The 27,578-nt window shown below is 43.2% G+C and overlaps 1 protein-coding gene across 1 annotated transcript in view; it reads right to left on the bottom strand.

The window, feature by feature from the left end:
* The window catches only part of LOC115478650 (carbonic anhydrase 2-like), a 60,755-nt gene that overhangs the window by 6,982 nt on the left and 26,195 nt on the right, over positions 1-27,578 (bottom strand). Inside the window, exons 4-7 of the mRNA XM_030216146.1 lie at positions 17,651-17,769; positions 12,318-12,410; positions 12,013-12,075; positions 9,903-10,058 (exon numbers count right to left, since the gene is read on the bottom strand). Coding sequence (XP_030072006.1) covers positions 9,903-10,058; positions 12,013-12,075; positions 12,318-12,410; positions 17,651-17,769 — 431 coding nt within the window. The remainder of the gene's footprint in view (positions 1-9,902; positions 10,059-12,012; positions 12,076-12,317; positions 12,411-17,650; positions 17,770-27,578) is intronic.

The raw sequence follows: 27,578 nt of genomic DNA, 5'->3' as shown, positions 1-27,578 counted from the left end.
TATTTTATGCATCTATTTTGATTTGATAATATAGTAGGTCTGTCTTGAATATGGAACTCAAATTACAAATTAATGCATTAAGAGGTGTATTACCATTAATGTTTAAGTTTTCAGTCTGCAAAAATATGACAGTGGTCCTTGCCTATTTGGAGGAAGCATGTGAAAAGCGTGAAGAGGAACAGGGAAAGAATATCTAAAGGCGGCAATGATTCAGTTCTTCCAGCAAACTGACACTGGTTAGAGTAATCCAGCCTAAATGATTAATGAGGTTATGTATCACAGTTAAAACAAAACCTACTTAACCCTGAGCAAACAATCTCTAGAAGGTTCTTTACAGTACATGATTAAAAAGTATTTACTTGTTTGGGTTTATGCTTCACTTTCCAAATAAATACCCCAAAATATTACATGGAGAGCAATTTTAAAAAATAATTTTATAGGAAAACCAAGCAGGGTATCTTTTTAGATGTTATTTAATAGAGACACATAGGTGTCTATATATCTTTCCACAACAGCTTCATAAAAACCTGCAGCAGTTGTGAGTAAATGCACCCATGCTCAGGTATTAGCTGTGGGGAAAAGGGCCCTGCAGTAGTGGCAGGTAAAAAGTCCCCTCCCCCACAAAATGGCCACGCGGTAAGATAACCCTTACTATGTGGCCATGCAGCGGGGAGAACTTACCACCACCGAAGGTCCATCAAGCCAGCATCTTGTTTCCAACAGTGGCCAATCCAGGTTACAAGTACCTGGCAAGATTCCAAAACGGTACAATACATTTTATGCTTATCCAAGAAATAAGCAGTGGATTTTCCCCAAGTTCATTTTAATAATGGTCTATGGACTTTTACTTTCGGAAGCCATCCAAACCTTTTTAAACCCCGCTAAGCTAACTGCTTTTATCACATTCTCAGGCAACAAATTCCAGAGTTTAATTACATGCTGAGTGAAGAAATATTTTCTCCAATTCATTTTAAATTTCCTATTTTGTAGCTCCATTGCGAGCCCCCTAGTCCTAGTAGTTTTTGGAAAGAGTAAACCAGCGATTCACATCTATCTGTTCCACTCCACTCCACTCTTATTTTATAGACCTCTATCATATCTCCCCTCAGCCATTTTTTCCCAAGTTGAAGAGCCCTAGCCGCTTTAGCCTTTCCTCATAGGGAAGTCATCCCATCCCCTTTATCATTTTCTTTGCCCTTCTCTATACCTTCTCTAATTCCACTATATCTTTTTTGAGATGCAATGACCAGAATTGCACACAATATTTGAGGTGCGGTCGCACTATGGAGCGATACAAAGGCATGATAACATCCTCATTTTTATTTTCCATTCCTTTCCTAATTATACCTAACATTCTATTTGTTTTCTTAGCTGCCAATGCACACTAAGCAGAGGGTTTCAACGTATCATGAACGATGACACCTATATCCCTTTCCTGGTCGTTGACTCCTAATATGGAACCTTGCATTACGTAGCTATAATTCGGGTTCCTCTTTCCCACATGCATCACTTTCCACTTGCTCACATTAAACATCATCTGCCATTTGGATGCCCAATCTCCCAGTTTTGTAAGGTCCTCTTGTAATTTTTCACTATCCTCTTGCGATTTAAGAACTTTGAATAACTTTGAGTCATCAGCAAATTTAATTACCTCACTAGATACTCCCATCTCTAGATCATTTATAAATATATTAAAAAGCAGCTGTCCCAGCACAGACCCCTGGGGATCCCCACTATCTACCCATCTCCATTCAGAATACTGACCACTTAACCCTACTCTCTGTTTTCTATCTTTTAACCAGTTTTTAATCCACAATAGGACACTACCTCCTATCCCATGACTCTCTAATTTCCTCTGGAGTCTTTCATGAGGTACTTTGTCAAACACTTTTTGAAAATCCAGATACACAATATCGACTGGCTCACCTTTGTCCATATTTTTGTTCACCCCTTCAAAGAAATATAATAGATTGGTGAGGAAAGATTTCCCTTCACTAAATCCATTTTGGCTTGGTCTCATTAATACATGCTTTTGAATATGCTCTGTAATTTTATTTTTTATAATAGTCTCTACCATTTTCCTGGCACCGACATCAGGCTAACATACATAACCAATCTATAATGAACCACTTACCATGTGGTCATTTCAGTGGGGAGCACTTACTGCCTGGCACCCATTGAGGTGGTAGTAAGGGCTCCTGCACTAACCCAGCGGTAACCGGGCAGTGATTACCACCGGATAAACACCTGTGCTACTGCCAGAAATGGCATATGCTGGGGGTGGGAACTACCGCTGGGTTGCTGCAGTAGCCCAGCAGTAGTTCCTGTTTGGCGCACGGTAAGCCCGCAGTGTGCTTACTGCCGCTTAGTAAAAGGACCCCTGAGTGAAGTGTTCCTGGGCTTTCATTTATTTGGCATTACTTTTGAAAATTCAGCCATACCCGCATAAATTAATCCAGAAAATGGAAGCATGCTAACATGGTTACATAGTGCAGATGTAAGTGCATAATTTCCATAGGGAATTTTCACAAGAAATATGTGCAGGGGGAATTAATGATGTACAGGCAGAGACACTGTGTTATTGAAGTTGTTTGAAGTATGTTTAATAAACTTCATAAATTAAAAAAAAAAAAAGAAATATGTGCAGTTTAAGCTTTGCTTTATTATTTTCAAAATTATGAATGGCGATGCTCCACTGTATCTATGTGATTGGCTCATTTTCCTCCACAATAGTCCTAGAATTTCTACCTGAGGTTGTTATGTTTTCTGTCAATGAGATGAATTAAATGGTCGCTTTTATATCAACTAGTCTCGGTCTGGAATTCATTGCCTTCCCAGATTTGTTTACTTACAAATTATATTGGGGTCCTTTTACTAAGCTGCGGGAAAAAGTGGCCTGCGGCAGTATGGGCACGTGTTTTGGGTGTGTGCTGGGCCATTTTTTACTGTGGCTGGGAAAAAGGGCATTTTTCAATGGGCCGGGAAATGGCCGTGCGCTAAAATGAAAAGTAGCGTGCACCTATTTATGACCTGAGCCCTTACCGCCACCCACTGACCTAGCAGTAAAGGCTCACAAGCTACCCGCGAGATAATCATGCAGCGCGCACTAATATGGCTGTGCTGCCAATTACCAGCAGGAGCATCTCCCTAGGTAGGAAAAAGAAAAATATTTTATACTACAGGAACCAGTGCGCTACCCCGGCGGTAGTGCCAATTTGGCACACGCTACCCGCGCATTAGCCGTACCATTTCTTTGTAAAATGACCCCATGGTATTTTGAAGGATGTTAAAAACTTTTCTGTTAAGAAATACATCCCTTTAACATAATGGATCAGGTTGGATATTAACTAGCTTATTTTTGAAGGAGATCGCCGGCCATCTTCCGACACAAATTGGGAGATGGCCGACGATCTCCTAAAGCTGGCCAAATCGGTATAATTGAAAGCCGATTTTGGCCAGCGCCAACTGCTTTCCGTCGCGGAGCCGGCCAAACTTCAAGGGGGCATTTCGGTAGGGTAGCGAAGGTGGGTCAGGGGTGTGTTTGAGATGGCCGGCTTCGCCCGATAATGGAAAAAAGAAAGCTGGCCTTCATAAACATTTTGCCGGCTTCACTTGGTCCCTTTTTTTCCAGGACCAAGCTTCAAAAAGGTGCCCCAACTGACCACCAGAGGGAATTGGGGATGACCTCCCCTCACTCCCCCAGTGGTCACCAACCCCCTCCCACCCAAAAAAAATAAAAAAAAACAATTTTTTTGCCAGCCTCTGTGCCAGCCTCAAATGTCATACCCAGGTCCCTGACAGCAGTATGCAGGTCCCTGGAGCAGTATTTAGTGGGTGCAGTGCACTTCAGACAGATGGACCCAGGCCCATCCCCCCCTACCTGTTACACTTGTGGTGGTAAATGTAAAGCCCTCCAAAACCCACTGTACCCACATGTAGGTGCCCCCTTCACCCTTAAGGGCTATGGTAATGGTGTACAATTGTGGGGAGTGAGTTTTGGGGAGGATTTGGGGGGGGCTCAGCACCCAAGGTAAGGGAGGTATGCATCTGGGAGCAATTTTTGAAGTCCACTGCAGTGCCCCCTAGGGTGCACGGTTGGTGTCCTGGCATGTGAGGGGGACCAGTGCACTACAAATGTTGGCCCCTCCCATGACCAAATGCCTTGGATTTGGCCGGGTTTGAGATGGCTGGCCTCGGTTTCCATTATCGGCGAAAACCGAGGCCGGCCATCTCAAACCCGGCCATCTCTGACATTGGGCCGGCCCCAACCGTATTATTGAAGCAAAAGATGGCCGCCCATCTTTTTCGATAATACGGTTCGGGACTGCTCTTTGCGGCGCCGGCCAAATAGATGGCCGGCCATCTATTTGGCTGCGCAGTTCGATTATGCCCCTCCACATCTGTCACTTCCTGGATTGTTTTTATTTGCCAGTCTCTTTGAAACTTTGTAATCCACATAGAAATGTTCAGGTATTTGCCGAATAGAAATTTTGTGTAACTTTCAGTACCCACACAGGGAAAGTAAACATGTACGATTTACACGTACACTCAGTTAGAAGATTAAATGCAATACGTTTGATTGTTACAGGGACCTGTACAGTGAGAAACATTCAAAGCAGCTGTGTCTGGATGCATTTTTGGCTAAGGGAAGCAGGACACCAAAACCTGATGAACACAAATAAGGGAAAAAGACAAGGTAGAACTATGAGATGTGGCAGATGATTCATAGAATGATAACTAACTATCAACTAAAGAAAGAGGCAGAGGATGAAGATGGAGGAGGATGATCACAGCTTAGGAAATTATACTTTTCTCAAAGAAAAAAACGCCTGTGCTTTTGATACAGCTTGTCTGTTGTTCTTTTCCCCATAATGGGCGTCAATGGGAAAACTGGATTTTAATATATCGAATGTTACTATAATGAAACATATTTTGGAAATACATATCTTCTCTACATCATGTTGCAGGCTGTTCAGGTTCTGCAACACAAGCACTACAAACAAAGTTAAGACACTCAAAATGTACTCATTGAAGGACAGAAGGAAAAGGGGAACAGGAAAAAAATTAATCTAATTTGACATTTTTATGTTGCTGGGTCTGTTTTTTGGAACTCATTGCCCCTTGAGCTTTAACTGCTGTCGAATCAAGCCTCATTTCAGAAGCTACTAAAGACTTAGGGGGAAGTTACCAAGGTGTGGTAAAAGGTGGGCTTTCACCACAGCTTGGTTTAGCCTGGTAATTGCAGGTTGCTCACTTCCATGGTAAATGAACAGCGCTTCTTGCAGGGGAGTAGCCAGACTTTGGCGGGAGGGGGGGGGGTCCAGAGTCCGAGGTGAGGGGGCACATTTTAGCCCCCCGCCCGGCACCGCCAACCCCCCCTGCCATTTTGACCCCCCGCCGCCGCCACCACCACCAATTTTAACCCCCCTCCCGTCGCCAACGTTGTACGTGCAGGATGTCAGACTCACAGAAACAGAATGAAGCCTTGCGCCGGAAGAAGAGGACCTCGGCTGGCGGGGGTTGGGGTCTCCCGCCAGCAAAAGTAGCTGACGGTGACGGCAGCGGTGGGGGAGGGTTGGCGGCGGGAGGGGGGTCGAAAGGGTCGTCAGCAGGGGGGTCCAAAGCCAAATCTACAGGGGCCCAGGCCCCCATAGCCCCATGTAGGCACCTCCACCTCCATTTGTACCTTTTAAAATCACTGGTGCCTAATCGGTGGGCAGGAATTATCCTCAGTCACTTCTGCCCGCCTCAGCACTGAGATCTAAATTACTGCCAGTGATCCCTAGCAGTAGTCCAGTGGTACTAATGTTATAAGGGTGTCACTGTCTCACAGCAACAGGTATTGCTATGCTTATTCACCACTAGGAGGATGTAGTCACTAGGTTTCACTGTAAAATTTACAACAAAGAAATGGAAAAACAAATCCGAATCATCAAAAGCAGGCCCAGCAGGGATAAGAGTGTGGCAGCAGTGGAGGAGGAGATATTTGATAATGAAAGAAGGGACCCAGAGCAGCCAAACCTGGCAGCACTGCAGAGGTAGATTGGTAAAAGTCTTTATTGCCAAGGAACAAATACAATGGACTGAACACGGTCCCATGTTTCGGCAATAATATGCCAAAGTACAGCGCATTTGTAGGGGTACTTTGGCACTATATGCAGATACAGGAATCGACCGTTGTAACAGTGGTTTTGTGCTATACCTTTTCTATGGAAATACGCTGAGAAGTTAAACAGATACTCAGACTCCTGAGGCAGGCATATTATTGCCGAAACACGGAACCGTGTTGAGTCCATTGTATTTGTTCTTTGGCAATAAAATCTTTTACCTATCTACCACTGGAATGCTGCCTGGTTTGGTTGCGCTGTATCCCTTCCCTACTTCTTTGAACAGTACTTTTTCCCGTAGGGAATCCTTCCTTGTTTGTCATGTGTTGATAATGAAGGAACGTAGCATACCTCATGGAATTACTTCCAATTCATCTGTGTATGTGTATGTGCATCTGAGTTTTGTTTGTGTGTCTGTGTGTATGTGTTTTTGAACTCAATGTGTCTTTTTATCGTTTTTTTCCCCACACCAAATTTAGTCCTGTTCTGTTAAATTTTAGGAAAGGTATTTTATCCCCAGGCAGACTTTCTCAATTCTTTCTGTATAATTTCTTTCCAACATCGGGTTGGAAAGAATAAAAACTAATACAATAAACAAAGGCCCCTAATTAGTAAGGTACCCTAATGTTTTGCAGTTCCCATACATTAATAGCCAAATTTAACATACAGTAACTTCAAAACTTATGTGTTAATTACTGGGGGTGTGCTCATAAGTACTAAAATGTGTTCTCCAAGACTACTACCCAAATGGCCACAAGAGAGACTTTGTTTAAAGAAAGTCAAAAATATTTGGAGAGAGAGGATACTGCAATGCAGTATCCTCTCCCTTCATCAGTCTATGCCAGCATGAGGTATGGCGCTTCCAGGAATTTCAGAATGTGGCAGTTAAGCTAATCACTGGTGGTTGGAAATATGACCATGTTACCCCTCTCATTCGTCAGGAACATTGGCTTCCTGTACATATATGCATATTCAATACAAGATCTTAACCTTGATTCATATAACCCTCCACTCCAGCTAATCCCCCAACCTGTTACAATATCTATTACTCTATTCACTCACTTCAACGCTCCATTCCTCAGACCAATGACTTCTTGTAGTCCTAAGTAATCAACAAGTGGGCATGGCTACTTTTTGGAAAACAATGTTTTTGGTTGCTGGTGCTGCCCTTTGGAATAAGAACATAAGAATAGCCATACTGGGTCAGACCAATGGTCCATCTAGCCCAGTACCCTGCTTCCAACAGTGGCCAACCCAGGATTACAAGTACCTGGTAGAAACCCAATTAGTAGTAACATTCCATGCTAACAATCCCAGGGCAAGCAGTGGCTTCCCTCATGTCCATCTCAATAACAAACTATGGACTTTTTCTCCAGGAACTTACAATATTCTCAGTCTGAGTTTAAAGCAGTCCTTAAAACCCATCTATTTAAGAAAGTATATGGGCCTCCTACTTGACATTAGGGTCTCCTTTCTTGGAGAGGTATACTTTTGACATATAGCCCGCTGGATTTTATTTTCCCTTTCCTATTTTGCATAGCTCCTCTCAGTTCCTTTTTCCCCCCTAATACCTCACATCCTCTCCTATTTTTTCCTCCTCTCCTTAACTGTCCTATATGTATTGTAGTTCTTTTCCACTATGTTCTCTCCTAAATATTAAATTGTGAACTGCTCTGATAGTATATCTCCTCAGTGGTATATCAAATAAAAGAGAAATTTGAAACTTGATAGCTTTATTGGGAGGCCAATGGTCCCTTGTTTAGGTGGAGGCTCACGAATCAAAAAATCTGTACATCTAAACACCTCTTTTCTGTCCAACTCTTTAGCTGGTTTTCTTTCAATGTTTCATTTTGAGCACGGTAACACTATACTCCAGTGGTTCCCAAACTGAGTGCCGTGGCACCCCTGGGCACCACTGTGAACTCACAGGAGTGCCATGGCATACTTTTTTCACCTCCCTCCCACAGACCTGCCAAGTCCCCCGCATTCAATGGGTCATCTCCTGCACTCCCGCCAAAGCGGAAAGTTCTCCGAGACACACTGCTACCACCACACCACTGCAGTGGCGTTCCTGGGGGGAGGCGGTGGGTGCGGTCCACCCCAGGTGCACGCCGCTGGGGGAGTGCCACGCGCCTGTCGGCGCTGCTCGTTCCGTGCTCCCTGTGCCCCGGAACAGGCTACTTCCTGTTCCGGGGCAGAGGGAGCTTGGAACAAGCGAAGCCAACAGGCGCGCGGCACCCCCCCCCCCCCCCAGCAGGTAAAAATGCACCCGGAGGGGGGGGGTTCATTTCGCCAGGGGAGATGTCATTTTGCTGGGGGGGGGGGGGTGCTGCACCCGAGGGGGGGCGCATCGGCGATCCGCCCCGGGTGTCAGCCACCCTAGGAACGCCACTGCACCACTGCTGCTGCGTCTCCTGATAAGTAGCGGCGGTGGCAAAACAACAGAAAGCAAGTGCAGAGCCAAAGCCTTCAGACATGTGCTGTCGGCTCTGCCGGTCCTCTGACCCCGCTGAGGTCAACTTCCCGTTCTTCTGGGGCAGAGGACCGGCAGAGCCGAAAGTGCATGCCTGAAAAGGCTGCGGCTCTGTGCTTGCTATTTGTTGTTTTGATGGGGCCGCTGCTGCTCATCAGGAGAAGCAGTAGTGGCCAGGAAACAGAAGATACTGGGTGGAAGGGGAGCATGGAGAGAGAGGGGAGGGGAAAATGATAGAAGAGTGGGGATGCTGGATAGAAGAGGGGGAGAGAGAGAGAGAGAGAAAGATGATGAGTGGAAAGATGGGGACAGAAAGTGGGGAAAACGCTGGATGGAAAAGGGCTGGAGAGAGAGAAAATGCTGGGTAGAAGGATGGGGAGAAAGGGGGAGACCATGGCTGGAAGGACAGAAAGAGGCAGAGGGTAGAAGCTGAAAAGAGAAGGTGAACAGAAACTGGATGGAAAGAGGAGAGAAGGTGGACAGAAGCTGGATGGAAGGTAGGACTCAATACCATCAGCAGCGTCAATAGTGGCGGCGGAAGAAGCAGCAGCGGCAGAGAAGGGGGGGGGGGGGGAGATTTGAAAGGAAATATGTTGCTTAGAGGCTCCGTGACCTGAGAAAGTTTGAGAACCACTACTATACGGCCTTTCTACTTGCCTATCATATCTTTAGGGTCACCTTTAAAAAGTTTAGTGCTACAGGCTTTAGGCACAAACTTTGCACTGTAGGATGACCATTTAACTGTCAGTTCCAAAGCAAAGGTCTCTCCTTGTCTATTAATCAGTTAACAATGGTTAACACCCTTAAATACTGCTGCAAGGAATTTGGTAACTACAGCAACTCCCTGATGCCTAATGCTGAAAATCTCCCTATTTACAAAACATTGTCTAATGACAGGTTTGTCAAGTCACAAAGGTCTTCACCAGAATTTCCTGTGTTTTGAATCGCTATTACAGCAAGCTTCCCATACTGTTTTTAAACATATGGCATAAGTAGTCTGTAGTGCTGGTAAAAATGAATTTCAGTGCTGTTAAATGTGTATAGTTGTGATCGTGTTTCATTATTAGGTTTCAATTTATTGTTTGCAAGTTTACCTTATTATTGGATTTATGTTTATACTTGGTCATTTTACTATTGTTCCATTAACAAAATTGTAAGTTTTATGTTAAACTGTACCTGCTCTACACCACCTTGGGTGAATCTCTTCATAATGGCAGTTAATAAATCCCAATAAATAAATAAATATGAACTTCCTTTTAAACATACAATGAACCTAAACTTTGGCCTCTTCTGGTAAATAAAAATAAACATTGAAAACGTACCTGCTCGTGGCTGACACTTATGGGCTCCTTGAGAACATTCCAGATAACACACTCCAGAAGAGGAGGTGTGGTCAGAGATCCCTCATAGGTCCAGAAGTCCAAGGATGAAGGAAGCAGACCCGAAGGATCATAGTTTGTTAAAGGAGCTTTTTTGCCCTAAAAATAGATGACAAGAGTTTCAACTTTACAGTGCCTGTAGGGAAGTCAGCTGAGGCATTTACAGTAACAGAAGCAAAGGGCAACAATTCAGATGTCAGAGCAGAGCTGGCAAATTAGGAACCTGCCTAATAGTGAAAATAGTGCTGTACCTGTTACAACAGTAAAACAAAAACACACATACTTAAGTTCAACACAGAGAAAAACATCTGTTGACATATAGCATATGGCAACAGTGATACAATTTTAAAGTCTGCATATGAACAAGCAGAAATTCTTTGAAAGAATTGAATTGTGTGTCTTGTGCAATCTTTCACATATAATCTATCTGAGAATTTTAAGCATCTCCCTGTTTCCCACCATCCTAGGAGAAGCTATATTTGTAATAGATGTATGAAATCATCAGTGATTTTATAATCCATATGGATCCATCAGTTACAATGAATGTAAGATCATTTGTGATTCCCTTTCTAACATGTCTCTGAAATCTCGCCAGAATTGAGGAATCTATAAAAAGACTCCAAAACTTAACATTAGTAACCGATACAGAATGGATAAACCATTGGTAACTTGGAACTATTACACATTACGCAGATGGCAGGTCTTTCGTTTAAATCATTAATTTCTGTAGGTAATGTCATTTCTATCTCTAATTTTTCTGTATGTTTCACATTCTTGACTTATCCTCCAAAATACCCATGCTTCCAGCTCCTAGCTTCTCTCTCTCATTATCTACTGTAACTAGGGATGATTACTGATCTTTTCTGCTGCTGCCTCCCTTGGCTGTACTTGGTATTCTGAAGTTGTACTGGATCACAGGACAATGTAGTTTCATAGTTTGAATCACCAAAGAGTGTGCAGTATCACATTCTATTGTATATCAACAAGCTACAAACTCCCAGAGACCAGGTGGGTTGACGCATGGTCTGGAAAGACCACAGTGACCAACATGATCAGATGTTCAGATAACATTACTCCACCAGCACTGGAAGATATTTAGATTTATCTATCTAGGGGACAGATAGTCAGCTGGACTTGTCTAATAGGAGATGTTTGTACCCAGAGAAGTCCCGTTGAATGGGTTCATACCCCGATTTTCAGACAATGCCACTAAATAGCCAATCAGAATACCTCAGCACCATCCAGGTAGTACTGGGCCGGTCAGGGGGGTGGAGCTTGGGAGAGCTAGGATTTACCTGGCTAGAGGCACTATTCAGTCTGCTGAGTAACCGCCCGAATAAATTTAGGACAGAATAAAGGCTATCCTACATTTATCTGGTTACCTATGCTGGTACTGGTCTAAATATCACCAGTACTTGGATAAGTAGCACAAACCAACCTGTACCCAACATTCAGTACCAGCTGGTTCCAGATAATGGCACTGAACATCCAGTTATTAAATGTCAGTCACCAAGGGCTTTATAAAGACCACTGACCCCAGCAGGCTCAATATTGTGGGGTTAGTATTTAAAATTGATTTCCTGTGCTTTGCAATAACGCCCACGCTATTCTATAACTGGGCACCTATATATAGAAATTTAGGCATAACCATTAAAATATGCACCTATATGTTAGGCATGAACACTATAGCTGCCATAGAGCTGGCATTAACGGCTAGATTCTATGTATGGAACCAAAGAAATTGGCACCAAAAAAGCACTATTCTATAAACCCCGCTTAAAGTTAGGCACAGATCCTTCACTTTCTCAGTCAGTGCTATTGTCAAACCATTCATGGTTCCCACTTTCTGGGTAGTCTCCTGAAGGGCATGGTCTTCCAATTGCTTTTCAGCCTCCTCCACATGTTCACTTAAGTCTTCCAAACCCTATCGCAAATCATTAATCAGTACCTGTATCTATATCTATCTATATATCTTACAAGTGCAATGAATAAATAAAATCTAGCCAAATATTCGACCTTTGTTCTTGTCCCTGTGCTACTTAGTTGGCATTACCTGTGTTTGGATAGAGTCCAGGGCATCAATAATTTTCTGCAGCTGTGGCCTGGCTTGTCCTACCTGTAAAAAGGAAAAACGAAGATTGATGCCCCCCTTGTAGCAAATTGAAGACAAAGAACAATTCAAATAATACACGAATGGTAAGCGTCATCTGTAAAATCAATCTTAAAAAGCCATGCCATAAAGCTGTCCTAGGATTGAACACAGCAAACTGCATCACCTCACTTAAATACCCTGGGATTGTGGACTATGAGTAGAGAAAAACAATGAAAAAAGGATTTGAGATTGTAGATTTCACTAACCTTCAGGAAAATCCCAATAACAGCCAGCCCATCACAGTTCTGTGCAGCATCAGAAAAACTGCCATACTTCGTATTCCAGTGCACCAAGTGAAGCTGCAACCAAAAGAGGAGATTGAGGGTGTGCAGTCCACAAACATTATCTACTAACCCATTCCATTAATTGTTTTTCAAATAATACTGTCTTACATAAACATATTCATCAAGGACAGCAGAATTTCTATCAACTCAGGGCCCGATATGTAAAACGATTTAAATTCCCAATCCAAGGCTAACCGTGAATTTTCTGTGATACTTAACCAGATAGTACTGCTGAAAATGCATGATTACTCCCTAAGCAAAAACTGGCCATTTTGGGGGAGTTCCAGGGGCGCAGAGATAACCACATAAATAGAACTGCATAAAAGTCTGTTCTTAATTTCTATCCAAAATTTTTTTTTAGATAAAGTATTTGCTTTGAGATTGATCACTATTGGGTTAATAATAAGACTGATCAGAGAACTTTTTCTTTTTAAACACCAGTCATGGCATTTTTTTTAAAACTGTAGATTTGATATCGCTATCTGGGAAGGCAGTGGTGTACAATATATATGGAGAGAGTTCACCGATGGTAGCTATACATATAGGACTAGGATTCTATTTATGGCACCTGAAAAATCAGTGCTGAAAAATCTTCTGCCTAGGTGTAGTCTATAAACCGTGCCTAAATTTAGGTGCAGTTCATAGAGTATGCCTAGCGGCCAAGGCAGCACCTAACACTAGGCGCATCCATTTACACCAAGTAAAATACTGGCGCCTAAGTTAGGCATGGAGCAGATGTATTTTACAACCTTGTATGTAAATTTTCAGAATGCCCACGAACCGCCCGTTCCACGACCATGGTCACGCCCTCTTTTTGGCAGTATGCATTAGAATTTACGCGCACCAAGTTACAGAATCCGCTTAGCAAGTAGTGCAAGTAAATTCTAATTACTGCCAATTACTGCTGATAATTGCTTGTTAACATCCTATTATGAGCACTAATTAGCTTGTTAACCAATTAGGTTATTCGCATTGTTTATGGAATACGCTTCGATTTCCGCATGGAAGTCTCTCTGCAATATACGGAATCCATGGGATACCCTTAATTCTATAAAAGTCACCAATAATTGCAAGCGCAAACTTGAGTGTGCACCCAATTTGTGCATGCAATTTAACTGAACAAGCTAATTGGCACTAATTGGATTTAATTGGAATTTGCGTGTGAGTAAAACAGGGGGCTTGGAAATGGGAAGGTCATGAATGGAACAGGGATGTTCCTAGCATTTATGCACGTTGTTATAGAATAAGGGGGGGGGGGATACACACCCAATTTTGGTGCATACATTTGCATCACATTTCATCTGGTGCAAATGGCCATGCCTGCCTGATTCCTGTGTGTAAGCGCTATTCTATAAACCACACCTAACTTTAATCACAGCTTATTAGTGCTTATTTTGGTGCCAATTTTTTCAGCGCCTCATATAGAATTCACCCCATGGCCCTGATATTTTGCTGCTATACATACAGCTGAGCAATTTAGTTTTCAATGTGTTTGCTACAGGCATACATTAAACCTGCAATTCCATAAGTGGGCGTCTCCTTTTAGTCACCTCAATGCCACACATTGAGAGCCTATTCTATTGCAGCATTGGGCACTCAAATTCCGTTATACAATACTAGTGCAACCCAGCCTTGGTGTGCCTTACATTTAAATGCCTACAGTTATACCAGCCTTAGAGCTGGTGTAACTGTGGCACCTAAATGCAGGTATGGAGGAGTAGCCTAATGGTTACTGCAGTGGGCTGAAAACCTGGGAAACTGTATTCAAGTCCCACTGCAGCTCCTTGTGACACTGGGCAAGTCACTCAACCCTCCATTGCCCCAGTTACAAACTTAGATTGTGAGCCCACTAGGGACCAGGGGCGTAGCCAGACAACAGATTTTGGGTGGGCCTGGGCAAGAAGTGGGTGGGCACCAAGTGCTCTCCCTCCCCCACCACCACGAAAAAAATATCTCAGCTGGTGGGAAAACACTTCTTTCCACCTTGGCCATCTGCAGCAGGCATACTCTGAAAACTGAGCATGTGCAGGTGCCAGTATCATGGAGAGTAGCATTTTCATTACCATCAGGGGGAAGTCTTCAGCTGGCAGAGCTTGGGATCCCCACCAGCTACTGCTAAACATGTGCTACTGATGGGTGGGCCTGAACCCTAAATGGGTGGGCCCTGGCCCACCCAGGCCCACCTGTGGCTACGCCACTGCTAGGGACAGAAAAAGTACTTGCATAAAATATATTTAAACCGCTTTGGTTGTACCCACAGAAAGGAAGTATATCAAACCCAAATCACTACTTGATGTATATTTAGGAGAAAAGATATTTTGACCTGGCATGATCTGAAAAGTACCAAAGCATTTAGAGAGAGTTTTGGTGGCAATGGATAGGGGACTTATATGTTTTGTTTTGTTTTTGTTTTTACTTTCCAACGTTTTTATTGATAGTAAATAAAAACACATTTCCATTTAACAGGCAAATATAGAATACAAAATGCAGATGTGTGATCTTAATGGTTAGATATTGCAGTGCTAGTTAATGGTTACACTATGTATATTTTCATGATGTAGCACTGTAATTGCAGTTTTAGTTTCTGCAATTCATAAATTGAGTTATATATATACAAGAAGTTGAGCTATGTAAGAGGGAAGATGGGGAGGGGGGAGAAAATGGAAAAGGGGACTTATATGTTTCGTGGTGGCTGTTAAAAAAAACCCCTTTGAATTCTGGGACATAACTGTTTCCCTAGATAATCTAGGTTTACATGGAGTGGTTTATTTACAGATAAAGAATGCTGAAGGGTGCACATTTTTGATCACTTTGAATACATGAATGGAGTCGATCCCTTGAGTAGTTGGGGCTGGTGTAGGAACACATGCTCATTTTGGTATCTGTGGCAAAAACACCAATCTTCTCGACCATTCTCTTCCTAAGCACACAGAGCAAGGTAAATAAAGGGTCCCCTATGACTGGATAAATATTGACTGCACAGCCTCTGGACAGACACATGAAACCCACACTGGAAAATCACTAGGGATTTGTATAAAAATACTCATTTACTGGGCTCTCCCCAGATGAATAAAAATATACAAAAGCAGAATAATAAAAAATACGGCATATGGGGACAATTATATAACTGGGTGCTTCCATTTAGGCATCCTGAGGCAAGCAGTAGGAGACTGTTCTATAAAATGGATCCTAGTCGTCAAGGTTCCATTATAGAATACTAGCTCAACCTGGTATTACTGGCTACATGTGGCAGGGACATGCATAGCTTGCTAAAGTGGGAGCCCTGCCTATGTCCCTCCCATGCTCCACCCATGTGAACGCCCCCTAGCAAATGTGTTCACTATGCAGGAGAATTGCATATTTAATGAATTGCGTTAAGGTGGCATACTGGAATACATGCATTTGTGTGCACATAGACACATATATGCCAATATTCTACCTAAGCACTATTCTGTAAATAACCATCTGTCTTGCACAGTATGTATTTGCAATGAGGGCATATGTATGGACAGAGCAGTACTGTAATACTAAATAAGAACAGTCATAACCATCTGATTCCAGTACGTTACTTTCACATTCAGTTTGTATTACTACATCTTAGAAGGCAAATCAACCATAAATAGTAAATAGGATACAGGATCACTGTTCCTCTGTCAGAAGAACAATATAATCAGTGATGGAAATGATGTCTCAAAGTGACTCAACATCAGATTACACAAGACATCTATTGAGCATGGAGTGGAGTAGCCTAGTGGTTAGAGCAGTGGGCTGCTAACCAGTGAAGCTCAGTTCAATCTCACAGCTGCTCCTTGTGATCGTGGGTAAGTCACTCTAACCTCTACTGCCTCAGGCCAGTGACGTGGACAGGAATATCTAACAGGGGGTGTGTCTCTTGTGCCCCCCTCCAGTACCTTAAAATCATCTCTGCTCCAGTCTTTGTCTGGGCAGCGGCAGCAGAAATCATAGGCTGCCCGTAGCCTGCACCAGAACTTTCTCTCTGAACGAACCCGCCCTTCAAAAAACAGGAAGTTGCATCAGATGGGGTGGGATGGTTCATAGAGGAAGTCCTGGTGCAGGCCACAGGCAGCCTATGTGTGCCGTTGCCACTGCCCCAGGCGAAGACTGGAGCATAGATGATTTTAAGGCATGGGGGGGGGGGGGGGGGGCTGGGTCTGACAGGGGGTGCGTATACAACACACGCACTTTGAATTAATACGCCACTGTCTTAGGCACAAGCTTAGTGGTCCTTTAACTAAACAGTACTAAGTGCTAACAAGTGCCTCACTTAGCAAAAAGGTCTAACACAGGACATGCTAAAAGCATTCCACATTAGTTTTACCATCTGTGCATACTAAGTGTGGTAATTATGTCTTAAATTTGTTTTGGAGGGAGCATGTCGGGTGGAAAATGGACATGGAAGTGCTAAATAGCTAGCATGCTGACATCACTGTCCATAGCATGGGAGCCCTTAGCACCTCCTAAATTGATGTCCAAAACAAGAATACAGCTTCAAAAATAACTACCATGGGCTGGCTTGAAAGCAACACTTTGACCAATGACATAGCCGCAGGGGTCCTTGAGGGCCTGGGCCTGCCCCCCCCCCCCCCTTGCACACTTTGGGCAGCCTGAGGCCCCTTCTAAAATTGTGGCACTTAATGCGTGGCTGGCAGGGGTGTTCAAGCCCTGCCAGCCAAAGAAATTCAATGTAAGAGTCCCCACCTGTGCTGAGCAATAGAAAGTCGGTGGTGCTCCAGCCGCCAGTGCCAGCACTTCCGCACATGCTCATTTCATGCATTGAACTGAGCATGTGCAGAAGTGCTGGTGTCGGAGGCTAGAACAGCATGTCTGCTTCTTTGCTCTTCATATAGCATGGCTCCAGGCCCTGGAGGAGAATGTCTTCGGTGGCAGGGCTTGAGCATCCCTGCCAGCAAAGGTATGATTTGAAGGGGGGGGCAGCAGTGACAGTGGCAGTGAGGAGTTACTGAGAAGTAATGCTTGCCCTCCCACCATCTCACCCCTGGACCCCCTCCTCAATCAAGTTCTGGCTACACCCTAGGTTTTGACACTGATCTTACTAAAGGAAATTCATCATTTGCATATCTGTCATTCAGTACAATAAACTTGAAAAAGGTATCTCAAATTCTCACAATACAACACTGAGCTATCAGCAACACAAAAGAAGCTTATAAGAGCCCAGCAACTGCAAATTCTACTAAATATCAGATACACTGCACGTAAAAAGCAGAGGGCAATACCTCAGCTGCATACTTCACTCCATCGACAGTGTGCTCGGCTCCATGGTCATCACAGGATCCCCAGTGAAAGTGGAACTGCTTCAGTCTGTAGGTTCCAGGCAGGGCACCTCCTGTCAGGACTGTAAGTCAAATATTCAATATGTTAACACTAAGGAGAAACCAAGTACTTGAAGCCTTATTGAAAGAGAGGGAGAATAACTTTTAGCCCTGTTGCTTAGCTTGCAAGGTGATGGATACAGCAAGCAGATTTAGGGGCATAGGTTTTATGAGAACTGTGGTCACTTTTAGAATGGCGGTAAAATAGCTGCATTTCCAGATTTTTCTTTAACGGTCACACACTAATTTCCCAATTAGTACGTAGTCATTACTGTGGGAGCCCTTGCTGACATCTATTTTGTTGGCGCTATGGTCTCCCAAGCTAACCCTGTGGTAACTGGACAGCTTGCAGCAATGTGCTCATGCTACCTGATGAACGCAGGGCATGCCTACTCTCCACCCATAGTCACGCCTCCCACGCTGAAAAGTATAAAATATTTTCAGTACAAGATTAGCGCATCCTGTGGCCTACCACAAGACACTTCAGCGCGTCTCACAACAGTGCTTTTTGCCGCATGGTAGGCATGTGCTAGTGCCTACCACAGCTTAGTCAAAGGGCCCCTTAGAATGGGAAACTCCATGTGAAGTTTCCTTTTCAAAATCCATTGGTTAGCCAGGACAGGTTAGTGAAGTAAAAAATGGGCCCTAATTTCAAAATGAAATCCTGGGCCGTATTTATGCTGCACCCGCCTCCCTTCCTCGAGCTCCACAGAAATCCCTTTTAAAATTGTCTCATAACATGTAAAAATAATCCTATCCATGCTACTATATTATACAACAACTAACTAAGAATTACAGAGATGAAATATGAGAAAAGTAACTAATAGGACACACAAGTGGATGGCCTGATTTATGAAAAGTCTCTTTCATTCTGTGCCTAAAGTCTAGATCTGTACTCCCAGTACAGATCTCTGGGGTACTCCTTTATTCATCATTTAAGATGTACTGTTTATCAGAGACTACATAGCAAGCTTTTTCTATTGTATGACCCTCACTGTGGAATGCTTTACCATGGATATATGTATGCTATGAAGAAAACTATTTGTTGTTCTAGAAGCTTAAAGTGCATTTTCTTTAGAAGCCTTTAGGATCATGGTGTTACGGGAGGTTTTACATTTATCTTATAGGTTTTTGATTTATTTATTAGATTCCTGATATAGTGCCTTTCTATGTTACAACCAAAGTGGTTTATAATTACATACAGGTACTTTCTCTGTCCATAGTGGGCTCACAATCTAAGTTTTTATACTTGGGGCAATTAGGGTTAATTGACTTGCCCAGACTCACAAATGGCTGCAGTGGGAATTGAACATAGTTCCCCAGGTTCTCAGCCCACTGCATTAACTTAGGCTATACCTCCTACATGACATATGGCTTTGTTATTATTATGTACATTGCACAAGATGATTTAATATGTTTTTATGTGTTTTTGTAAACTGCCAGTTGCTGGATTTGTGGTACATAAATGTCTTAAATAAATCTTTTCTTTGGTTTTATACAATACATGCATTTGTGCCGACTTCTGCCTGCACCACAATGCACTGAGGGGGTCTTTTACAAAGGCGTGGTAGCGTTTTTAGTGAGTGCTAAATGATAGTGACACCTATAGGAGTATGTGGGCATCTCTAGCATTTAGCACATGCTTATTTTTAGCGCATGCTAAAAATGCTACTGCGTCTTTGTAAAAGAACCCATGAAAGAACAAGTCATCAAACAGCATTATGGCCTTAAAACAACTTAATGTATGTTACGGGAATTAGTGCATGCTAAATGCTAAAAGCCCAGAGGTATTTGTTTATTTATTGCATTTATATCCCACATTTTCCCACCTATTGGTGGGTCCAATGTGGCATACATACAACACGGTATACGGTTACAGAGTTTCAGTTTGTTGAAGCTATCGTTTAATACAATTTAACAGTAATACCCTAGTCTGTATTTACAAATTGGTATGCTAAGAGTTGAGCTTGCATTGATTTCTCTTGTCTAAGGGCATGTCAGGGTGTTGCGGTGGATTTAAGATTAGATAGATGCAGCGGGGAGGCACTTCCTATATACAATGGGCTTTTAGCATTTAGCGCACGTTAAGGCCATAACACCACTTGATGAATTCCCCCTTAGTTTCTCTGACCTCGAGAAAGGTGTAACTGTGCGTGGTATTTTAAGAGCATATTGTATAACAGTGGTTCTCAGACCTGTCCTGGGGAAGCACCAGCCAGTCAGGTTATCTGCAATGAATATGCAACAGATAAATCTGCATGAAATAGAAACAGTGTGCGCAAATTTTATGAATCCTGAAATCTCGACTGGCTGGTGCTCCCCAGTACTGCTCTATAAGATGGAGGTACGGCACACGCAAATGTTCCATAAGTTGCAGCTTAGAACAGGGGTAGGCAACCTGTGGCCCTTGGAAAGTATACACAGAAAATCTGATTAACGAGAGTTTGGGCAATTTTGGTAGATTCACAATTATTTTCAGAATAGCCACTCTAGAAGTTTATTTCCATCATTTGTAGTTGAATTTGGTTCCAACCTTGCAGCCTACTAGGGTTAGTATTTAAATTCATGCAGCCCTCTGTGCTATAATGCCGTTATATCGCTCCATGGTGCGACCGCACCTGGAATATTGTGTTCAGTTCTGGTAGCCTCATCTCAAAAAACATATAAAGAAATTGGAGAAGGTGCAGAGAAGGGCGACAAAAATGATAAAAGGGATGGGACAACTACCCTATGAGGAGAGGTTAAGACGGCTAGGACTCTTTAGCCTAGAGAAAAGGCGGTGATATGATAGAGGTGTACAAAATAATGAGTGGGGTAGAGCGGACTGATGCGAAGCGTTTGTTTACACTTTCTAACAATAATAGAACCAGGGGACACAAGATGAAATTAGAATGTGGTAGGTTTAAAACAAATCGGAGAAAGTTTTTCTTTACTCAGCGCATAGTTAGACTCTGGAACTCATTGCTGGAGAAGGTAGTGACTGCAGCTGGCCTTGCTGAGTTTAAAGGGGCTGGATAGATTCCTCAAGGAAATGTCCATTGATCATTATTAAATTTTGGGGTTTTGCCAGGTTCTTGAGGCCTGGATTGGCCGCTGTCGGAGACAGAGTGCTGGGCTTGATGGACCTTTGGTCTTTTCCCAGCATGGTGGTGCTTATGTGCTTATGTGTAGAAAAGTTGCCCTCCCCTGGTTTAGAAAATAATCAGATACGCAGGACACAAGGGTGCAGACCCAATTATACTAGCCAGAATAATCTATTTGTACTCGCTGGGCTTGGAGGTACAAAGGGAGATATGAATTTGATACTTATTTAAATATTACTGCATTAGCTCTGTGGAAACCAATGCAACTTTCACGTAATTAGGTGTAGTCTGTGGAACCAAGAAGAGAACTCGTCTTGCACAGAAGATGAGCTCTGGCACTTATGTGCTCTAGAAAATGATCGATAACTCTGCTTACTTTCTTCCTCTCCTCTTCCCACTACCAACTACCCTTTTCTTTCCTATCTTCCATTTCTAGTTTTCCCGTCTTCTAGACCTTACTCTAAAGCATGTAGTCCCATCTTTCCCTCCCCTCCTTTATTCTCACCTTTTCCACTGATATCTTTTGCTGTCTTTTTTCTCTTACCTTTGTTTTGTCTCACCCTTCTTCCTCTCCCTGTGCTATTTAATGCAGATCTATATAATACTGAGTGGAGTGGAATGGGTAGACGTGAATTACACGCTTACTCATTCCAAAAATACTAGGACTAGGGGGCATGAAATAAAGCTACTAAGTAGTAAATTTAAAACAAACCAGAGAAAATATTTCTTCACTCAATGTGCAATTACAATCTGGAATTTGTTGTCAGAGAAAGTGGTAAGAACAGTTAACAGCAGGGTTTAAAAAAGGTTTGGAAACTTTCCTAAAAGAAAAGTCCACAAGCCATTATTAAGATGGCTTGGGAAAATTCACTGCTTATTTGTAGGATAAGCAGCATAAAATCCGTTTTATTGGTTTGGGATCTGGATTGAACATAAAAGAAGTGGGAATAAAAACCAGGCTTATCCAAAAAACTGGAACCAAACCAAATGTTAAAAATCAAACAAACAATATTTATTAATTTTCTTTAAAACAGAATTCATTAATATATTTTTTAAAATTGACTCGACACAATGTTGTGTTTCGGCCTAATGGCCTACATCAGGAGTCTTGTGACCATAGTAAAAAAAAACTCATGAATTGATGATATGAAAAATCTCAAGTTTCAAATGATAAGTAAAAATCTTGAGACAAAAACATGAACCAGGTCTTGAAAAAACCGTTGTAATTCAAACTTCCGTGACACGGGACTGCGTAAACACAGTAGGGATGCTAAAACAGAATACTGGGCTTGCTGGACCTTTGGTCTGTCCCAATATGGCAACACTTATGTTCTTATATTGTTGGATTAATCATGAATTTATAATGAGTATGACTGTTGCAGCCACAGAGCTTGTGTAAATTCTTTTACCTAGATTTTAAAATACATATTATAATCTATGCATGTACCTTGCAGAATCTATGTGCTGAAATGTGTGCCCCGCCCATGCTGTACCCAAACTCTGCCCCGGTGAATGTCCAACTGCAAAGTACATACCATCCAATATTGTCATGCAGCCAGAAAATGGTCATTTACACAAATAAATGTTCACATATGTGATCATTTCTGGGGAAAATGGACTAAAGTATTCAGAAACAAAAAAAAAATGAGGTTTTAATGAATTCTGTTAGAGCAATTTGTAATACAACAGTCCATCCCCATCCTTTTATGTGAAAAAAAAATGTTACAGAAGTTCTAACATATAACTTTTTCAAACTGTTTAAGGACCCATCACATGAAAATTAGTCACTCTCCACATTTTGGATCCATTACTTTAATCACCTTTTCCCATAGACGGTCACATATGCTTTGTAAACGACTAGAATACTGGCATTTACTGATGCACTTGCTGCCTAACTCTAGCAGGCTCCTTATAGAATTACTCCCACTGCACCCACTGAACTCCATGAATCCACTGTGATGAATATATTATGTAATTATATCACAGCGTGCTAGAGGGAGAAGCATGGAGGTGAATAATGATGGGAAAGTGAGAGAAGGCTCTCCGAAGGAAAACAGGAAATAGATAATCAGCAGTAGTTATTCTACAATGCTTTAAATTTACCAAAATAGAAAGAAAGAACACAAGAAAGAATCCATTTGCTTTGCATGGGGGAGGGGTTAAATCTTTTATATATATATTATATATATAATATCTTTATTGAGTCAGATTAATAGTCATAACAAACAAATATGGGGGAATTATACCCCCTATCATAGCAAAACAAGTGTTATAATAAAGGACAATAACTGATCCCGAAATAAGGGTTAATTCTATGCAGTGCCTACTTCCTTTTATAGAATATTAGTGTAACCTGGGTATGGGTGTGGGTACAGGGCCGCCGAGAGGGGGAGGGGCAGGGGATGCAAAATTCCCCAGGCCCGGGCCTCCAAGGGCGGCCCGGCGCCAGGGTCAGGCCGCCGGTGCTGCAGTTCCCAGTCTCACCTGCCTGCCTCCTCGGCTCCGGGCCCCCTGCATTCGAAGCGGCAGTCACAGATCGCCTCCCTTCGGGCCTTCCCTCCCCATGTCCCTCCCTCGCGGAAACTGGAAGTTACATCAAACGAGGGCGGGACATAGGGAGGGAAGGCCAGAAGAGAGGCGATCTGCGACTCAAGAGAGGCAATCTGCGACTGCTGCTTTGAATGCAGGAGGCCCAGAGCCGTGGAGGCAGGCAGTTGAGACCGGGGACTGCAGCGGCGGGGGGGGGGGGGGGGAGGGGGGAACGGGGGGCGGCAGCAGCGAAGGTGCAACGGGGGGCGGCAGCGGCAGGGAGGCGGAGGCGGGGCGGCCTTGCGGCGGGGGGGGGGGCGGAAGCGGGGCGGCCTTGCTCCGGGCCCAGCCTAGTCTCTCAGCGGCCCTATGTGGGTATACGCAGATAGATGCACACACTTACACCAGCCACAAAGCTCGTGTTAAGTGTTAACACTTAAAAGCCAGATATGCATGTGTAACTATAGCAATCTATAAGATATGCGCATAAGCGTGAGTCCCGCCCATGCTCTGCCCAACTCTATGGGATCCTTTCACTAAGCTGCAGTAAAACGTGGTCTGCGGTAGTGTGGACACGTGAAATTGGCATGTGCTGGGCCATTTTTTAATGCGGCTGGGGGGAAAAGGGCTTTTTTTTTTTTTTTTAAATGGGGGCAGTAAGTGGCCGTGCGGTAAAATCAAAAGTAGCATGTGGCAATTTACTGCCTGACCTAGCGGTAACTTAAGGGCTCACGCACTACTTGTGCAGTAATCAGGCAGCACACATCAATGTGGCCTCACTGTTGATTACCCCTGGGAACACCCCCTGGGGTAGAAAATTATTTTCTACCCGGGAAACAGTGCACACCAACTTCAAAATTACAGCAGGGTACCCGTACTACCCCTGCGGTAGTGACGATTTGGCACGCAGTACCCACGCATTAGCCCTACTGCTGCTTAGTAAAAGGGCCCCCATGTGTATGCCCAGCTGTAACATATATACTGTGTAAGATATATGCGTATTTTGTGCCATTATTCTATACATTTATGCTTCTAATAAGCTAGGGCTTAGCCAGACTTCAGTGGGTCCACAGCCCAAGGTGAGGGTCACATTTTAGTCCCCCCCCCCACCGGCGCCACCGACCCCCCCCCCCCCCACACAATTGCCGACCGCCGCCACCACCACCAACAACAACAACAACTTTGACCCCCCCCGCCGATGACCCTCTCGACTCCCCTCCCGCCGCCAACCTGCCATCACCATCGCCTACCTTTGCTGGCGGGGGACCCCAACTCCCGCCAGCCAAGGTCCTCTTCTTCCGGCGCAAGGCTTCGTTCTGTTTCTGAGTCTGAAGAAGAGGACCTCGGCTGGCGGGAGTTGGGGTTCCCCGCCAGCAAAGGTAGGCGATGGTGGGTTGGCGGCGGGAGGGGGGTCAAGAGGGTCATCGGCAGGGGGGTCCAGGGCTAAATCTACGTCACTGCTAATAAGTACATACATACTAGTGCCTACTGTACAAGCAGTCAAAGGAGTAGTGCAGAGAACAATGACACTTCCAAAACACAAGGGAATAAATTATGTCAAACACAAGGGAATAAATTATGTCATAGAGTTTATTCAAAGAATGACCACTTGTGGAATAAACTCTGTGTATGACACCATTTATTCCTTCGTGTTTTGAAAGTGTCATTTCTCTCTGCACTACTCCTTTGACTGTTCTCCTCGTTCCTCTACTTTGGTGGTTGATTTCTAAGTGCTTGTTGTTGTACAGAACTATCCCTTTTATCCATAGAGATCCAAGAAGTGAAAAACTCCTGATAAATTTGGTTCACTGTGACATATTCCTGTTTTTTTGTTTTTTTTTTAAACACCATTAACTACAAAGGTACAGTATTTATCAAAAAAGACAGCCACTGATAAAAAGAGAATAGAATGCAGATGAAAACAGAAAAATAATGTTTTCTTAAAAATAATGAGATCACGAAAAGGCCTCTGCCCACGAGCCAGCTTTGAATGAACAGTATGCTGTGCCCGTTGGCAGATTCAGGCTTACTCATGTAAATAGATGTTGTTAGTTTATTGCTGAACAGTCTTATAGCACTCTCCATAAAAATACCAGAAACAGTAATGAAGAAGAACAGAGTAAGCACAAGTAGAGCCAACAACTGAACATTTATGATGCCGACTCTGTACGAATTGCAGCCATCTGTCCAGTACAACTGAGTAACTCAACAGTAACACTGCCATCTCTAGCGGTAGCCCCCCCCCCCCCCCATATCCTTTATATATTCAGTTACCGCCTCATTCCATAACTTGGTGTACCAAGTGTGTGTATAAGTTATTCAATTCTAGAACTTATGTGTTACAGTCGTGCATGTAAATGCTAGCTGGGTACTATAACTTTAGTGCAACTCACTTAGGGGCCCTTTTACTAAAGCTTATGCAAGGGGGTGTGCGCAGGGGGAGGCACATGGGTGTGTCCAACGTGTAAGCATGAAACTTCAGAATACTGTTCGTAATGTGCTAAAATGCTGCATTTCAGCTCATGCGCTTACACCTGCTATTGACATATCCCCAAATTCTATATATGGCGCCCTTAAGTTGTGCGTGCTAATTTGGCCACGTGGCCAAACTGTGTACACAACTTAATTGATTAACAAACCAATCAGTGCCAAAAATTGGTATTTAACAACTTTAATTAGAATTTACGCGCACAACTTTCTAAGCGTATCCTAGAATGTGGTGCACGTAAATTCTTATGCACGCAGTCAAAAAGGGGGTGTGGCCATGGATGTGGAATGGGCGGGTTGCGGGCATTTCATAAAACTATGAACACCATTATGGAATGCACTTGATCTGCACCTAACAGGCGCAGGTATTTAGGCCTGGTTTTAGGTGGCGTTGCAAGAATGGTGCGTGAGCATATTCTATAAACTACGTGTAACTATAGGCATTGTTTATAGAATCAAGCTAACCGCGTGGTTTTTCAGCTCCGATTTTTAAGGCACCATTTATACAATTTGGACCATAGCGTAAATGGGCACGTCTCAATGTAGGTGCTTCTGCTGATTTACACTAGTGTTCTACAAAAACGCGTACTTAAAAATAAAAAGAATATAAACAGCACTCAGCGTGCTTAAATCTGGCACTTAATTTCTAGCACCCAAGTATAGCATTGTCCCCTTGGTGTAAACGTGACCAGAATGATTTGACTGCCTCTACTGAAAAATAGAGTTCTGATAAAAAAGATAATTGGCATGACTATACCCTTACAGCCTGTGACTCACATACCAAGAAATGCAGCTGGGACCAAGGAATATGTAGAAATATTTCCCATCATTTTGGGTGCCAAAAGCTTGATCAAAGAGAATTTTCAAGCACACCTGAATAAATTGTCTATACATGTTATATCTCACAAACGTCAGAGGAAAGCTGTCTTTAGCACCATGCATGCAAGTTCTACAAGCATCAGCAGTACATTTGAGAGGGAGATCATACTCCACAATATCCCGGCTTAGGAGTAGGGTTCATTCCTGTCATGACACACACCAAAAATACCTAATCTGCACTGAGGTCTTTTTTCTTCATATAATTGTAAGAACCACCCTATCATAATTATTTATTCAGATTCCCCCACATTCTATGTATGTGCACACAACTTGATTAACAAGCCAATCAACACTAATAATTGGTATTTAACCAATCAGTGGCACTAAATGACTTTAATTAGAATTTACACGCACAACTTTCTAGGCGTGTTCTATAATGTGGTGCACGTAAATTCTAATGCACACAGTTGAAAAGGGGGTGCGGCCATGGGCACGGAATGGGCAGGTTGTGGGCGTTTCAAAAAAATGTGCACTATTATAGAATACACCCGATCTGCGCCTAAATTAGGCGCAGGTATTTAGGCCTGGTTTTAGGTGGCCTACATGGGTGCACCAAAATTTTAGTTGCAAGAATGATGTGCACCTAATCTATAAACTATGCCTAACTTTAGACATAATTTATAGAATCACGCTGAGTGGTTTTATGATGCCGATTTTTAAGACGCCATATATAGAATTTCCCCCCTTAGTGCCTAAATGCTATGGTGCACAGCTACAAAGAAGATGTGCACATGGGGGATCGGGGGGGTGTCTTGCAAGAATGGAATGTGACCATATTCCTTAAACTATGTGTAACGTAGTAACATAGAGGGGCATTTTCAGGGGACGACCATCTCTAAGGGTGCCCAACTCTA

Source organism: Microcaecilia unicolor, chromosome 1 (assembly GCF_901765095.1).
Source record: "Microcaecilia unicolor chromosome 1, aMicUni1.1, whole genome shotgun sequence".
Classification (NCBI taxonomy): domain Eukaryota; kingdom Metazoa; phylum Chordata; class Amphibia; order Gymnophiona; family Siphonopidae; genus Microcaecilia; species Microcaecilia unicolor.
This window is presented reverse-complemented; position numbering and strand designations above follow the sequence as displayed.